At 43.6% G+C, this 15,591-nt stretch overlaps 1 protein-coding gene across 1 annotated transcript in view; it reads right to left on the bottom strand.

The window, feature by feature from the left end:
- Nucleotides 1-15,591, bottom strand: part of SYNE2 (spectrin repeat containing nuclear envelope protein 2) — a 550,589-nt gene that overhangs the window by 150,157 nt on the left and 384,841 nt on the right. Inside the window, exons 72-74 of the mRNA XM_082274971.1 lie at nt 13,718-13,816; nt 11,454-11,573; nt 6,894-7,094 (exon numbers count right to left, since the gene is read on the bottom strand). Coding sequence (XP_082131097.1) covers nt 6,894-7,094; nt 11,454-11,573; nt 13,718-13,816 — 420 coding nt within the window. The remainder of the gene's footprint in view (nt 1-6,893; nt 7,095-11,453; nt 11,574-13,717; nt 13,817-15,591) is intronic.

Below are 15,591 nucleotides of genomic sequence, written 5' to 3'. Positions count from 1 at the left end.
TGACCGCTTTTGCTGAATACCTTGACTTAAAAAAAAAAATGTATATATATATATATATATATAATTGGATTTTTGTAAGATCTTACCGTAAAATCCTTTTCTCTTAGCTCATTGACAGACGTAGTCCTCTTTGATTCTCATCAATAGGGTTATGCTGCCATCACAGGAGTAGGACTAGGCAGAAAGAAAAACGTTCTGGCTCCACCCTAGGGGCAGTCCCAGAGGGTATATCCTCCCTCTCTCTGCTACAGGATGTCAGTTATGTCACAAAGCAGTGTCAGAGAATTTAACCCAACCCAACTCAATGATAGAGGGGCGGGTACTACGTCTGTCAATGAGCTAAGAGAAAAGGATTTTACGGTAAGATCTTACAAAAATCCAATTTTCTCTGTCGCTCATTGACAGACGTAGTCCTCTTTGATTCTCATCAATAGGGACGTCCCAAAGCAGTGCCACAAATGAGGGGTGGGATTGACAGAAATCAAAATCCAATCTAGAAGGCCCAACCGGTGCCAACTAGAAGTTTAAAGGCTCATCATAAAAAAAGGATGAGACTCAAATAAAATTCCAACGGAAAAAAACCCTCGAGGTAGACCACTGGTCTCCTCAAATTGCGGCCTGCAAAACCTTGCGGCCAAACGAGGCATCAGACGATGCCATTACATCAACTTTATAATGTTTTGTAAAGGTATGCACCGACGACCAGGTAGCCGCCTTGCACACCTGGACCACTGACGCCTGATGGCGAAAAGCCCATGACGCACTAAGCGCCCGAGTGGAATGCGCCTTAACAGGGAACGGGGGCTCCCGACCCTTAATAGAATAAGCCTGTACCACCGTCTGTCTGATCCATTTGGAAATAGTCGCGGCAGATGCAGGCAACCCCTTTTTGGGCCCATCCGGGACCACAAAAAGTGAATCCGTCTTGCGAAACGAGTCTGTCGTTTTCAAGTATACCCTGATCGCCCGAACCACATCCAAGGAGTGTAAAGCAAACTCCCGATGATGGCTTGGCTTAGGACACAGAGAAGGTAATACAATTTCCTCATTCAGATGAAATTCTGAAATCACTTTAGGTAGGAAAGTTGGAATTCGGACGTAGAACCACCTTATCTCTATGAACCACCAGATATGGGGAACGACAAGATAATGCAGCCAGTTCTGACACCCTGCGTGCAGAAGTGATAGCCACCAAGAAGGCCACCTTCTGGGACAACGTAGGTAAAGGAATCTCCCTAATATCTTCAAAGGGAGGCTTCTGAAGAACCGACAATACAAGATTAAGATCCCAGGGTGGTAACGTCGCGCGCACTGGCGGAGCCAGATGTCGCACCCCCTGGATGAAATTCCGCACCAAGGAATGAGTAGCCAAAGGTTTCTGAAAGAAGATAGCTAATTCTGAAACCTGACCCTTGATAGTGCTCAAGGCCAGTTTCTGCTCAACCCCTTGTTGCAGAAAAGCTAATATTCGATTAACCGATTAGGAACGTGGGTAGAACCCCAGGGGTTCACACCATGCAATGTAGGACTTCCATGTGCGATGATAAATCTTTCTGGAAGTCGCTTTCCTTGCTTTAACTAGAGTAGGAATAACTGAAGCTGACAATCCCTTGTCCTTCAGCACCTGGGTCTCAATAGCCAGGCCGTTAAAGCCAGTGATCGTAAAGCAGGATGGAAGATCGGTCCCTGAGACAGTAGGTCTTCCCTGAGAGGTAGTCGCCACGGGACGTCCGCCACCAGTCTGACCAAGTCGGCGTACCAGGCTCGACGAGGCCAGTCCGGAGCTACCAGGATTACTGGAATTCCTTCCCCCTCTATTCTGTGAAGAAGTCTTGGCAGTAACCTGAGAGGAGGAAAGGCATACATTAGCTGGTATTGTCCCCACGGGGCGACCAGTGCGTCTGCGGTCTCTGCTAGAGGATCGCGGGAGCGAGCCACAAATCTCCGCACTTTCCTGTTGAATCGAGATGCCAACAGATCCACATCCGGGGTGCCCCAACGTAGGCACAACTGGTGGAAAACTTCTGGATGGAGGGACCATTCCCCCTGATCCAGAGTCTGACGGCTGAGATAATCTGCCTGCCAATTCTCCACCCCCGGAATGAACACCGCAGAGATAGCTGGAACAAACCGTTCCACCCAGCGAAGAATGCAAGCCACTTCCCTGGCCGCCCGGACACTCTTGGTGCCCCCTTGGTGATTGACATAAGCCACGGCCGTGGCGTTGTCCGACTGGATCCGAACCGGGTTGCCCTGGAGTTGCTCGGTCCAGTGAATCAAACAAAATCTGATCGCTCTCAGTTCCAATACATTTATCGGTAACCTGGATTCTTCCGGGGACCAAAGTCCCTGGACGGATAATCGACCGAGAATTCCTACCCATCCGGATAGACTGGCATCCGTGGTCACAATCGTCCAATATATTGGCAGAAATGACTTCCCCTGGCTGAGCATCGGAGATCGAAGCCACCAGACCAGAAACTGCCTGGTCTGTTCGCTCAATCGAATCCGATTGTCCAGGGATTCCGGGTTCCCGATTCCATTTGAGAAGAATCTCTTCCTGAAGGATTCGGGTATGGAACTGGGCAAATGGTACTGCTTCGAAGGAAGCCACCATCAACCCCAGAACCCTCATGCAAGTCTGAAGAGAAGGCCAGCTGTTGGATAGTAACAACTGAATTGCTGATTGAATCTTCCGGAGTTTCCCTGCCGGAAGAAATACTCTTGCCCTGGATGTGTCTAGAATTAGACCCAGATGTTCGAGCCTCCTGGTGGGGACCAGAAATGACTTTTGCCGGTTCACCAGCCACCCGAATTCCTGTAAAGAGATCATAGTAATCTCTAGGTTTTGTAACAGGGTCTGTGGAGACTCTGCATGAAGCAGAAGATCGTCTAGGTAACCTAAAATCGATATGCCTCGTTGACGCAACAGTGCCAACATTGGGGCCAACATCTTCGTGAAGACCCGAGGAGCCGTGGCGAGACCGAAAGGTAATGCCGCAAACTGATAATGGTTTTCTTCTACGGAGAAACGTAGAAACCGCTGATGTCCTGCGTAAATGGGAATGTGAAGATAGGCATCTTTGATGTCTATGGACGCTAGGAAATCCCCCTGATGCAGGGAGGCCGCTACTGTGCGGATGGACTCCATCCTGAATTTTCTTATGTTGACAAAGGAATTGAGTGCCCTTAAGTCCAGAATTGGACGCACCTTGCCCTCTTTCCTGGGTATTGTAAATAGGTTTGAATAAAACCCTTGAAAATGTTGTGCCCAAGGAACGTGGACCACCACTCCTTGTTGTAGTAAATCCGTGACTGCTCCCCGCAGATCTTCTAAACGATCCGGGGATAGTCGGATATTGGAAGGGAAGAATCGCGCCGGTGGAAGAGATCGAAACTCGATCTTGTACCCTGACCTTATGACTTCGCAAACCCATTTGTCCGGGATTCTGGAAAGCCATGGATCCGAGAACCGGCGAAGACATCCCCCCACCCCAGTTATGGGTGGGGGCGCACCTTCAGGCTTTAGTAGTCTTATCTTCAGGTCTGGAAGAATCGGACTTTTGCTTGCCCGACCAGCGTCCCCTGAAACCTCCCGAAGGAGCTTTGGAGGACTTTGTTTTCTCACCCGTGGGACGAAAAAATTTCTTATGAGCGGAGAAAGAAGGCCCCCGTCTTTGACGAGGTCCTTTACCCTTAGCACTTTGTGGTAAAAAAGTGCTCTTTCCTCCAGTGAGATCCTTGATAATCTCATCTAAGTTGGCTCCGAATAAACGCTCTCCTAGAAAAGGGAGATTAGCCAATGCTTTTTTGGAACCTTGGTCAGCTGACCAACATTTTAGCCACAGTGTATGCCTGAGAACCACTGCTGAAACTGATGCTCGCGCCAATAAAGGAGTGGCGTCTAACGCCGCGTCACAAACAAACTGTAACCCTTGTATCATCTGTTGCAACAAATCTGATACCGCCTGAGGGACATCTTCTAAGTCCCGGCGTAACCACTTGGTCCATTCAGTTACAGTCTGCGAAACCAGCCCAATAGCAATTATTGGTCTGAAAGCTGATCCAATCAAGGAAAACATGGCGCGAGACATAGCTTCTATCTTGCGATCCACCGGATCCTTAAAAGACGGAACGTCTTCCAATGGAATGACCGTGGCTTTATTTAATCTAGAAATTGGTGAATCCACCACCGGTGGTTCTGTCCATTTCTTAATGAGGGCTTCCTCAAACGGATAACGCCTACTAATGCGTTTGGAAATAGCAGAAGTGCGTTTTGGCTGACTCCATTCTTCCTTGATCGGATTACCGAAACATTTGGGCAATGGAAATACTTTCGCCACTTTGATGCGTTTTTTAGTACCAAAGGGAATTTCAGTCTCAGCTACTTCCGACGGTGTAACCTGTAATCTTAAGGTTTCTCGGACAGATACAATTAGTGCGTTTACCAACGCTTCCTCTCGGGCTATGGCTGATGCCGAAACATCCTCCTCACTGTCTGAAGAGACAGTACCCGAGACACAAATCCCAGATGAGGTACCTGCAACTGCAGGAATAGGCTCAGATTCTGAATCCGAAGTTTCAGATAAAATGGGGGTAGGCGGGGGTCGCTTTCTTGCGCCCTGTCCCTGACAAGCCACTTCCACCCGGGATACAAAGGTCTCCATAACTGCTGACAATGACTCAATAGTAAGCGGGGTGCTGGAGGATCCTGCAGACACCTCGAGGGGATCAGGTGGAGATACATGTGTGGCAGGGTTTATGTTAATCCAGGACACTTGCCAGAAAAAACTTTTTTTTTTTTATCTGTATCCCACTAGAGCAATAGCGCCCCCCAGTGTACCTGCTTATTGACCCCCACAGAGAGAGAGAGGGACCCCAAAGGCTCACCACCCGATGCAGAGAAGTTTCCTATCAACTGCAGTCAGCGTTTGTCTTGTGCAGACTGGGAAGTACTTTGCTAGGTTTCCCGGGTAGAAGGAAGTGGCTCCGCCCCCTGTGTACGCCTTCCGGCATTCCCAGCTGCTCCTCGAGGTTAGCTGGGCACCTCAAACATGGCCGCCCCCATGCAGGAGACAATAGACTCCAAAAAAATGGCGGCCGGCGTGACCTGCTGACGCTTGTGTACCTGGTCTACAGCAAAATGGCGGCGGACTGCCGATGTAGCGTTCTCAGCACAGCAGCCTGCATGCTCCAAGCTAATGGCGGCTTGTCGGCCTGCGGGAGTCTGACGGTCCACTACAGTCAAGGTAGGCTATACCTCCTATGTATGCTATAGTACTGCAGTCAGTTACAAACCAAGCCTGCTGGTTTAATGTTAGCTCCCAAACCAAGTCCGCTGCCCACCGAGCACATTATCACTGAGGATATGTGAACTTAACATAGGTTACAAGGGGGACTTTAGTGTCAGAAAGAATCCGACCATGTATAGAGGGGCCCGTATCCCAAAACGCCTCACAGAGAGGAAAGGGAAACATTTACTCACCATACCGGACTGACAGGCACCCTCTCTTCACAGTACCCTCTCCACCGAAGTGGGGGGCTGTCGACCAATCCGGACGCCTTGACTCTCTGGTTCCTGGCGTCCAAGCGAGACGTTTAACTCGCAAGGTCAGTCCCTCCAATGGGACTCTGTCGCGGCCGACCCAGCGCGGAACTATGGTCTGCACGCGCTCGTAGGCTGAACCGGGGTGACCACTGGATCTCAACATCCAGCCCGTCGCCCGGTCCCGCATACTTACTTGAATGTGTCGCGGCCGACCAAGCGTGATGCTCTGGTCTGCGCGCGCTCGTAGGCCGGCTGGGGTGACCACTGGATCTCAACATCCAGCCCGTCGCCCAGATCCGGCGTACTTTGCTTGAAGATCTCACAGGAAAAAAACTGGAGAAACTACCTAAAAAAATATTTTTTCTAAAAAAATCTTGCCAGGACCAAAAAGATCCCAGCAAGGAACTTAGGTCCTTACTCCTGACTAGACAGAAAAAAACTGACATCCTGTAGCAGAGAGAGGGAGGATATACCCTCTGGGACTGCCCCTAGGGTGGAGCCAGAACGTTTTTCTTTCTGCCTAGTCCTACTCCTGTGGAGGCAGCATAACCCTATTGATTGCATGCAAAAGGTTTCTCACCTTACTGCATAGAATTCAGTAAGTTAAAAAACCTTCTGGATTTTTGACCACTTTAAGTCAGCCTTTTTCTTCAACCAGGATGCCTTGGGGTTTTCTTGGGGGGTGTCTTGGCAAAATGCCTAAAAATTTCCTAAAAATTGTATACAAGTTAGTGGATTAAAAAAGCCTCCCTTTTTAGTTATTCAAACCACAGGTTTTCATTATACACCAATAAAAATCTGGCATCCGAACAACCAATGATGTCATTGGTTGATAAGGCGGTCGCCTGGCATTTGCAAAGCATCCTTCTTGGCCTCTCCCCTGCCCCTCTCCATCAGCACTGGGATCACATTAGCTGAGTAAAGGAGATAAACCGAGGGAGAAGAGAAACATTCCAGCATGCAAAAATATGTTTGCTTTGGAAGAATAAATTACCTCTAATGTTAGGTGCCCTGCGTGTGTGGATGTTGCTGTGCTATGTAAAACTTTTTTTTTTTTTTTTACATTTTAGAATGGGGTGCATCATTTTAAAGGGCACCCTGATTGGAAAAAAGGTTGAGAAATGCTGGTTTAACTAATAATTTATATTTACATTACTTGGTAATTGTGGTTTTTCTGTATGCAAGGTTCTAGTAAGAAGGTATACTGTGTTACAGTAAAATATACAGTGCAGTGAGTGCTATTTTGTATAATGGTTATAGGTGATTATTTTTGAGTTGAGTATTACCATGGTCCTTTTAAGAGAATCGTCATTATGCATTGATGAATCAAGCAAGTTACTCGTACCTTATGTTCCTCAATATGGGAATTTAAGGCTTCTTTACTGGCACATTTGTAGTCTTTACTCTTCAAAATCTTTTCTTTCCCAAAAGATAACAGGTCAGTGACCCCAGACAACAGTGAGTCAACTTGGGACTTGGCAATAACCGCACTGCTATATTCATCCTGTTTTACTCTAAGAATCCTCCAGGACTCATCCAGGACATCCTAGAAAAAATACAAATATAAATCATTCTGCAGCAGAAATATGGGTAAAGTTGCAATCTAACTGGGGATAAGGTCACTTTATTACTTAGGATGATACGGATGACATCTGTGCTATAACACTGCTTCTTGTAGCAAGAGGATCATCTGCAAGACATGACATATGGGTTGATCTACTAAAAGCAAATTGACTGTGCACACTGCAAGTGCAGTTGCTCCAGAAATTCGTAAAATGAGGGGAAGCTTCCCTTTGCAAAGAATATCCAATCTAATGCAAGGGAAAAAAAAAAAAACAGCATTTTTGCTTGCACGTGATTGGATGGTGGAAGTCAGCAGAGTTTTCCTATGTTTACTAATCTCTGGAGTAATTGAACTTGCAAACTGCACAGTCTATTTACCTTTAGTAAATCAACCCTATAATCTGAAAGCCTTCTCTCCTAAAGATTTGCACAAAGTACTAGCAGCGTATCTGAAATGGATGTATGTGTGGATCTTTTTGAGTCTCAATTCTATCACAGCATAGTTACAAAATTATATAGAAAGATATAACAAAAAATACAGGATTAATACAAAATTAGAATATCTCTAAAAAGTTAATTTATTTCAGTAATTCAATTCAAAAAGCGAAACTTATTATATAGATTCATTACACACAATTATTTTAATTTTGATGATTATGGCTTACAGCTAGTGAAAACCCAAAATTCAGTATCTCAGAAAATTTGAATATTGTGAAAAAGTTCAATATTGTAGACTCATGGTGTCACACTCTAATCAGCCAATTAACTCAAAACACCTGTAGAGGTTTCCTGAGCCTTTAAAATGCTCTCTCAGTCTGATTCAGTAGGTTAGACACTCATGGGGAAGACTGCTGACTTGACAGTTGTCCAGAAGACAGTCATTGACACCCTCCACAAGGAGGGTACGTCACAAAAGTTGAGTAGAAGGAAAAAGTGTGGTAGAAAAAAAGGTGCACAAGCAACAGGGATAACTGCAGCCTTGAGAGGATTGAGAAGCAAAGGGCATTCAAGAATTTGGTGGGAGATTCACAAGCAGTGGACTATGGCTGGTGTCAGTGCTTCAAGAGCCATCACAAAGGACATGGGTCTTAATATTCTATAAAATTATATTTTCTGAGTTACTGAATTTTGGGTTTTCATTGTAAGCCATAATCATCAAAATAAAAGAAAGAAATGTTTGAAATATATCACTCTTGTATAATATACAATTTTCGCTTTTTTCATTGAATTACTAAAACAAATTAGCGTTTTGATGATATTCTAATTTTTTGAGATGCACCTGTATATGCACCACTCAATTTCAAACATTATTACATTTAAAAAAAATCTGAATTACAGAATAGAGTATTGTCAGAATACAATAGCCAGAAAGAGTAATTCATCCATCGGCACAGTTTAGAGTAAATTAGGGAATCCGTAAGAATTTTCACATCACTTTTAAAATCATTAAAAGGACAAGCGTCCCTTGTACCTCCTCCTTCTCCTCCTCCCCCTCAAATACCCATACAGTGGTATTTTTCTGGAGCTCTGGGGGATAATACAATTGGCTGGACCTGTCACAATCAGTTGCTGAATGTTTGCCGACTGTCCCCTCCTCCATTCTTAAGAGCTGTACTATAGCTGAAAAGCACCTAATAAATGGAGGACGGACACTGACAGGGGTGCTTACAATGATCTGCATGTAGAACCTTTATCCCAAAAGGAAAAAGACTGTTTGCTGTAATAGATTATAAAGTATTAGCTGGAGTTCAGCTTTGTTAGTGTATTAGTACTTCTAAAATTCCCCTCCCCCCAGACTGACAATGCTGCTGTGCAAACCTGCCTCCTTTACTCATTCATGGTGGTGTCTGTATAATACCAGAGGTGTGTTACTGGAAAGCTCATCAGGGGAAAACAAAGAAAAAAGCCTATAAAAAAGACAACTAATGCAGCCACCACATTGAATGATTGGCAAGCTGCAATATATTCCGTTTCTGGTTTTGGGTTTAATATCACTTTAATACAGAAGCTGCAGGAGCAGCAGCTGTCAAAAGCTGACTCCAAATCCAAACAAATATTACTTTGTATTTCTTGTGAATGACATCCACACTGCTCAGACACAATTCAGAAAAAAATACAAAGTAACAATATTACTTTGTATTTACTCTGCTACAATCTTGTGGCGATCAAAGAAGTTACCTTTGATCTGTATATCATGTTAAAGAAACCAAATTACATTTGTTTAACCCATTATTAACCCTAATTATCTCTTCTTTCCTTACCTCTAAATTGTTTTATTTGGATTTTTGTATAATTTTTAATATTTAGGGCCTGTTTACACTTATGTGTATTAGCATGTTATGTCCGGAGTTAACTTTTGTTGCATTAGGTCAGCCCACCAAAATCAATGGGCTGTCAATGCACCAAAACTTCCAATAAAATATTTGATGCACTGTGACATTTATCTATTTTTTTTTTTTTAAAAGTGCCTCCAAACATGTCCTGTTTTTTAAAAACAGCACAGAGGGTATTCATCCGTGTAACGTGCAGAAATGCACGGACAAATTCCCATTTAAAATGAATAGCTCTGAAACTCCTGCATTGTGGACTGTGCATTACCACAAGCTGTACAGTAGGTGTGAAACTAGGCCTCATGGTTTTTACCAAGTCATTTTTTTAGAGTTGCATGCACATATTAAAATACTCCCATCTATGCTGGATCTAAAGTCTGATTCCAAAATATGAATTTAAATGCCACAATGTGCATGAAAACATTGGTTGAAATAGGCCCTTTTCACAAGACTGGATCGATCGGGTCTGCCGGTCCGTTTTTTCAGGCAGGACCTGATCCACCTATTCTTCTCTATAGGGAGGCAGATGTCAGTGGACGTGTCCACTGCCACCTGCCTGACATGATCCAACAAGATCTGCTGAAAATAGAAGGATAGTGATACATTCGCCATCTGTCCAGCGGGACGGATCAGATGGGATTGGATGAAAACGGACATGCTGTCTGTTTTCATTTGATCTCCCCATAGAGGAGAGCGGGACTCTGACAGGTCTGTCTCTGCACAGTGAGCAGAGACGGACCTGTCATCTGCCTGCTCAGCGAGGATCAACAGAGCGATCCTCACTGAGCAAGCAGAGTCCATCAAAAATGATCCACCCAGTTTGAAAGGCGCCATAGGGTTGCATTCAGGGGCATAACTATAAAAATAATTAGGGATGCACCGATCCGATATTCGGATCAGATATCGGCCCCAATACGGACAAAATAGCTGGATCGGGGGATCGGTAAAATTAACAGATTCATGGGCCGATCCGGTTTTGCTCTTTATAGCTTGTGAGGGAGCAGAGAACAGCTGTCAAAGAAAATAAAAAGAGCCTCCTGCAAATGCCTTTCAACTCTCCCAGTTAAGTAATAATGATTACAATGTATCTTTTCGTTCCGTCTGCCGAAGGAGGGAAGTTTAACCTCTTAAAGACTAAACCCATGACATTTTAGATTTTGAATGCACAATTGTTATAAGGTATCTGCCGATACCGATCCGGAAGTATTATTTTGTTATAAGCTCACAAAACAGTACTTCTGGATCGGACTCGGGATCGGCGATTTCACAAAGCAAAAGATCGGGACCAAAAAAGTCGGATCGGTGCATCCCTAAAAATAAATAAAAAAATGCCTCTAAAAAGGGGCTTTTTTTTTTTTTCCGTGTGCGCATGAAGCCCTACAGTTTTGCTCTCCTTTGACATTCATTATTGTGCAAAAAAAAAAGACAAATTAATATTTACAGATTTTTGTTACTTATTAACATTAACACTTAATATTTGTAGAGGTTAAGTTGTATTGCACACCTATGTTTCACTGTGCATTGTACATATCCCTCAGGAGGAACTGGAGTTCCACATTATTGAAGCTGGCCATAACTAACTTGAGGGAAAGTTCAAAACTAATCTTAGAAAGTATTATTTTACTAAAATGGTAGTTGATGTTTGGAATAAACTATCAGCAGAGGTAGTGAGACAGACAACTGTAAATAGCGTCAAACATGCTTGGGACAAACATAGATCTATACTCAAACAACGTGAAAGGGGGAAAAAAATAGAAAATAGGCAGACTCGAACTACTTGGTATTTTTCTACCATCACTTTACTTGGTTTCTATTTACGGATTGAAATCCATCTGATTTAGCAGGGACTGAGTGAACGTCAGTCAGTGTGTGGCTGTCCCTGTATGACAAAAGCAGAAATTGATTTTTTTTTTCTCAATAAGCGACTGCAGCTGCTGATCAGCGTATTCTGACAACAACAATGTCCTGACTTACTCACCGACATCCCTCATATACAAGTAAAACATACAAACCTGCAGCTTGTGAACTTCTTGGTTAGAAGATATGGGGATGGACAATTTTTCTCCCTTCTCACTCAGCACAGCCAGTTGACTTTCAATATCTTGAAGTTCTGTCTCATACGCAGCAGATTCCTGGCACACAAAAATCAGAACACAATTACCATAACTAACTGACAAGCATATTTTGTTTCCTTGGGTTTTTACATTAGGAAACTAGAATTGTTAAAGTGAAATTACATTTTACTAAAAATGTCATATAATCAGGTCTGCGGTGATATCATTACAGTTGGTAAACTTGAGCTGTGGGCCTTGGTTTTCCTGGAGGACCTATGTCTTATTTTCAGCAAATATACAGAGACAATATAATGTTTAGCTAAAAAGAGCCTTAGGCCATTCACGGTACGACTCTGCCGATTCAGCAGGAACCAGCCGAGATTCGAATCATTAATGGGCAGGCTGAATGTACCAAGTTGATCAATCAGCTTGGGTGCAACCAGCCTGCTGGATTCTCTTGTGATTATCTACAGCAGCTGCAAGCGACAATCATTGTTTCCCTGCCCCCCCCCTTACACCCGTGGGGAGAAGACAATGGACTGGCAGGAGGGTTTCCCGCATCAATACTGTGTATGTTGATGGGGAAATTGAGCAATTTTTTCCCTTGCAACCCCTGGTTGCAGGAAAGAAATTTGCTCCATGTATGGCACGGCCTTAGACGTGACTCACATTCCCACATGCTTGCTATTGCATTGCTTATGTTTTTTCAAGTGCGCTGCCAGACCAATGAAAATTGCTTAGAAAGACCCTGCCACCAATGTAAAATAGCACAGTAAAATCTGGCAATTTAAATGCTTACTTGCATTGCTTTTCCTTTCTATAAACAATTAATTTACTTGTCATGTGCCTTGCTCCATGTTTGCAGCCATATGGTCCATGTCTATGATGCCTGTGTATGATCACCAGCTATATTGGCAAGGGTCTTTCTTCTCCTGGGAAAACTTGGGGCCTTATCTGTTTTCTGGTTTTCATTAGAGATACAACCACACTCGTGTTAGAAAAGGCAGTTTTGCTTTATGTGCTGGTCTTCACAAACAGAAAAAACTCATGTGACTTCAATGTATCGTATCCCCTTGAGGAAGACTAGCAAGTCGAAACGCATTGGGGCTTTGGACAAAATTCTTTGGGATTGCACCTTAATGTGTATCCATATTGTTAAGTCTATGCTGTGACATGATACATGGGTTTATGTTTTCCATCTACCCCCGACTTTGGGTTTTTTTAATATTGTTTGTTACCAATAAAACTTGTATTGTTTTATAAAAAGATTCTTTTAATAATATATTTTGTCTTGGCATCATCAAAGTCACACTTTCTCCCCTCCTTGGCCATTGTGGCCTAAGTATGCTTGTCATTTGCCTTGCTAAAGAATATACCTAATCCAAGAAGAGTGGATTCCCTAGCACAGTCCCCCTCCCTCTGTGTAGGTTATAGCGCTCCTCTTTCCTGGGAGTATCTAAATATTGTCTGTGTTGGCCCAACTCCTCTGCCCCTCTCCTCCCCACATATTGTTTCATGTAGCAGCCAGGGTAGAATCAAAGGGGAATACTACATAGTGTCACTTGGGTAACAGCACTGAGTCTGCTGACATCACCTCCAAGATGGTGGCACCCAGCAGCAACATCAGGGCTTTAGTGTCCACACATGGGAGGGTGTTACAGGTAAATAACATGTATAAAATATGGTAAATGTAAATTTAATCCTATGGTAAGTTGGTTGTTGAATTAAATCGTCTGGCGTCAAGCTTCCTTTAAAGTATATATGAATCCTAAGCTTGTAAAACAACTCATTCAATACTCTTTTTTTTCTCTCTTTTTTTTTGTATTAGCAACCACAATACCTCTGCATTCAGATGCATGCAATGCATGGGTGCAGACTGCAGGGGAGTTTTGTGGTGTCAGCATGAAGGCAGAGAAACAGCAATACACTGATCTTCTCAGTGAATAGCTGTGTATCACAAGTCTTGGCCATTGGGGGACAGGCAAGCTGTGTTCTCAGCACTTCCAGAAAACTGACCACACTGGGATGGATGTGCTTTCATGACTAGCATGGTGAGTTTGATATAGGAAAGCAGGGAGTTTGGCAAGAACACCAGGTATTTCACACACAGAAACTGGGGTAATGAACACTAACACAGCACTCCGAAATAAGTTGAACATTACAAATCTCCATAATTTTTTTCATTCAGGAAAGAATGGAGATTCCACAGGAGATAGAGTTACCTTAATCACTTCTGCTGCCTCACAGCCACTTCTGTTGCCCAACTGCTGTAAAACGGACTTCCTCTTGACCACCATGTTATACAATTGCTGGATGTCATTCTGTAATTTCAGAAAGCCATAAAAATGATTGATAGAGTTAGGCATATGGATTATTGCAAAATTGTATAATTAACCAATAGAAACATAGCTGTTAAAAAAATGAATGTAAAAGCATATTTTACACTGGCGATTCCCACACACTGAGAATGCTAGCAACAAGAATCTGTGTCATCAGCCTGCCATTGCATTGTATGGGCTGAGCGACCACGGCGCTTTGCACACACCTGTCATTCCAGCCGCAGGAATCAGCATTCTTGCCACCAAAATTTTCAGTGTGTGCTAATCGCTTTGTGTGAATGCACTGTAACACACTGTACATTTGACCAGCGTTCCTCAAGTGGGGTGCCATGGCGTCCTGGTGTGCTACACTGTGTTCAGTATTTTTACACAGCGTCAGGTCTCCATGCGGTGCAGGCAAGCAGGCCACCAGCACCATGGAAATTCATGCAGCTTAACATGGGTGGCATTTAAAACAACCCTAGCATTCAGAAGAAGACAAGTCCACCTCTGTTTAGACCTGCTTCACCTACCGCCCACTGCCATGCTGCCAGAGTTTTAATGTGTTGAAGACTGGAAGGTAGGATTCTCACCTGAAAAGGAAGGGGACTAAAGACTCTGATGCGTAAGGGAGAGGCAAAACTGAGGACTCTGATGATAAAAGATAGGGGAGGACTGGTATGGGAAAGGGAAAAGTTAGAGGACCCTTGTGTAAAGGGGGGGGGGGGGGTTGAGGACTCTTGATTAGAAAGAGGGGGACTGGGGAATTTGATGTAAAAGGGAGCTGCCCTTCTACCTAGTAACCACAGGGGGTCGCTAAAGAATACTAATGTGAAAGGGAGAGGGGGGAAGTGAGGACTTTGATATGAAAGAAGAAAGGGGTGAGGGGGGGGCGAGGCGAGGGGATTATGTTGGCAGACTGCATTTAAGACTGGGGTACTGCACGATTTTGCATATTTTAGGAGGTGCCAGGACTGAATAATGGTAACAAAACACAGCCTCAAATAGTTGCACTCCACACCAATTTACTTTCCTTTGTATAAAAATCTAACTGTACATTGACAATAATTGCAGGCATGAGATACCAGTACGTTGCAGGCACAAATGAAACAGCCTCACTTACTTTGCATACTTCCCCTTAAGCACTGTACAAATACAGTTTGATGACAAACTGTACCAGAAACATTATGTGCATATTTGCAGCAAGTGATCTGATCATTAGAGATGAACAAACATTTTTAGATTTGCCTCAAAGCAAAGTTTGAGGCAATAATCAGACGCATTAATGTAAATCTGTATTTATTTATACTGTGGATCTAATTGTTTTTTTAAAATGCAAGCAGTAAAACACCTGGAAATTACTTGGTACGAGCCTGGTTTAGTCCCTGTACAGCAAAGCTTGGACTGTGGGACATTTAAGCATCACAAAGAGCCCAGTACTGCTGTCCTGCAGCAAAGAAAAATCAAATCTCCTGCCCTACCAGACTGAACTGTGCTGTGTGGCAGAACTGTGTTAATCTCAGAATTGGATGGACATAAATACAACTCATTTGGCAGGTAAAATAGCTTTCAATGAAAATTCAATCTGTGTATTTAGCAGTCCGTTTCAGAAGTAGTGTTAAGCTTTTTTATTGCACGTGTACATTTGTCCAGGACACATGGAATCATTGCAATTGAAATACATGAGCTCTAAGCTTGCAGATCTCAGAAAAATTAGAACACTGCAAGAAAATCATCAGCACTCCAGTAATATTTTCACCTTTTTATTGTAAAAAAAT

This window comes from Pelophylax lessonae (genome assembly GCF_965119305.1).
Source record: "Pelophylax lessonae genome assembly, chromosome: 13".
In the NCBI taxonomy this organism is placed as follows: domain Eukaryota; kingdom Metazoa; phylum Chordata; class Amphibia; order Anura; family Ranidae; genus Pelophylax; species Pelophylax lessonae.
Note: the sequence above shows the minus strand (reverse complement) of the source record. Positions and strands in the feature narration are given on the sequence as shown.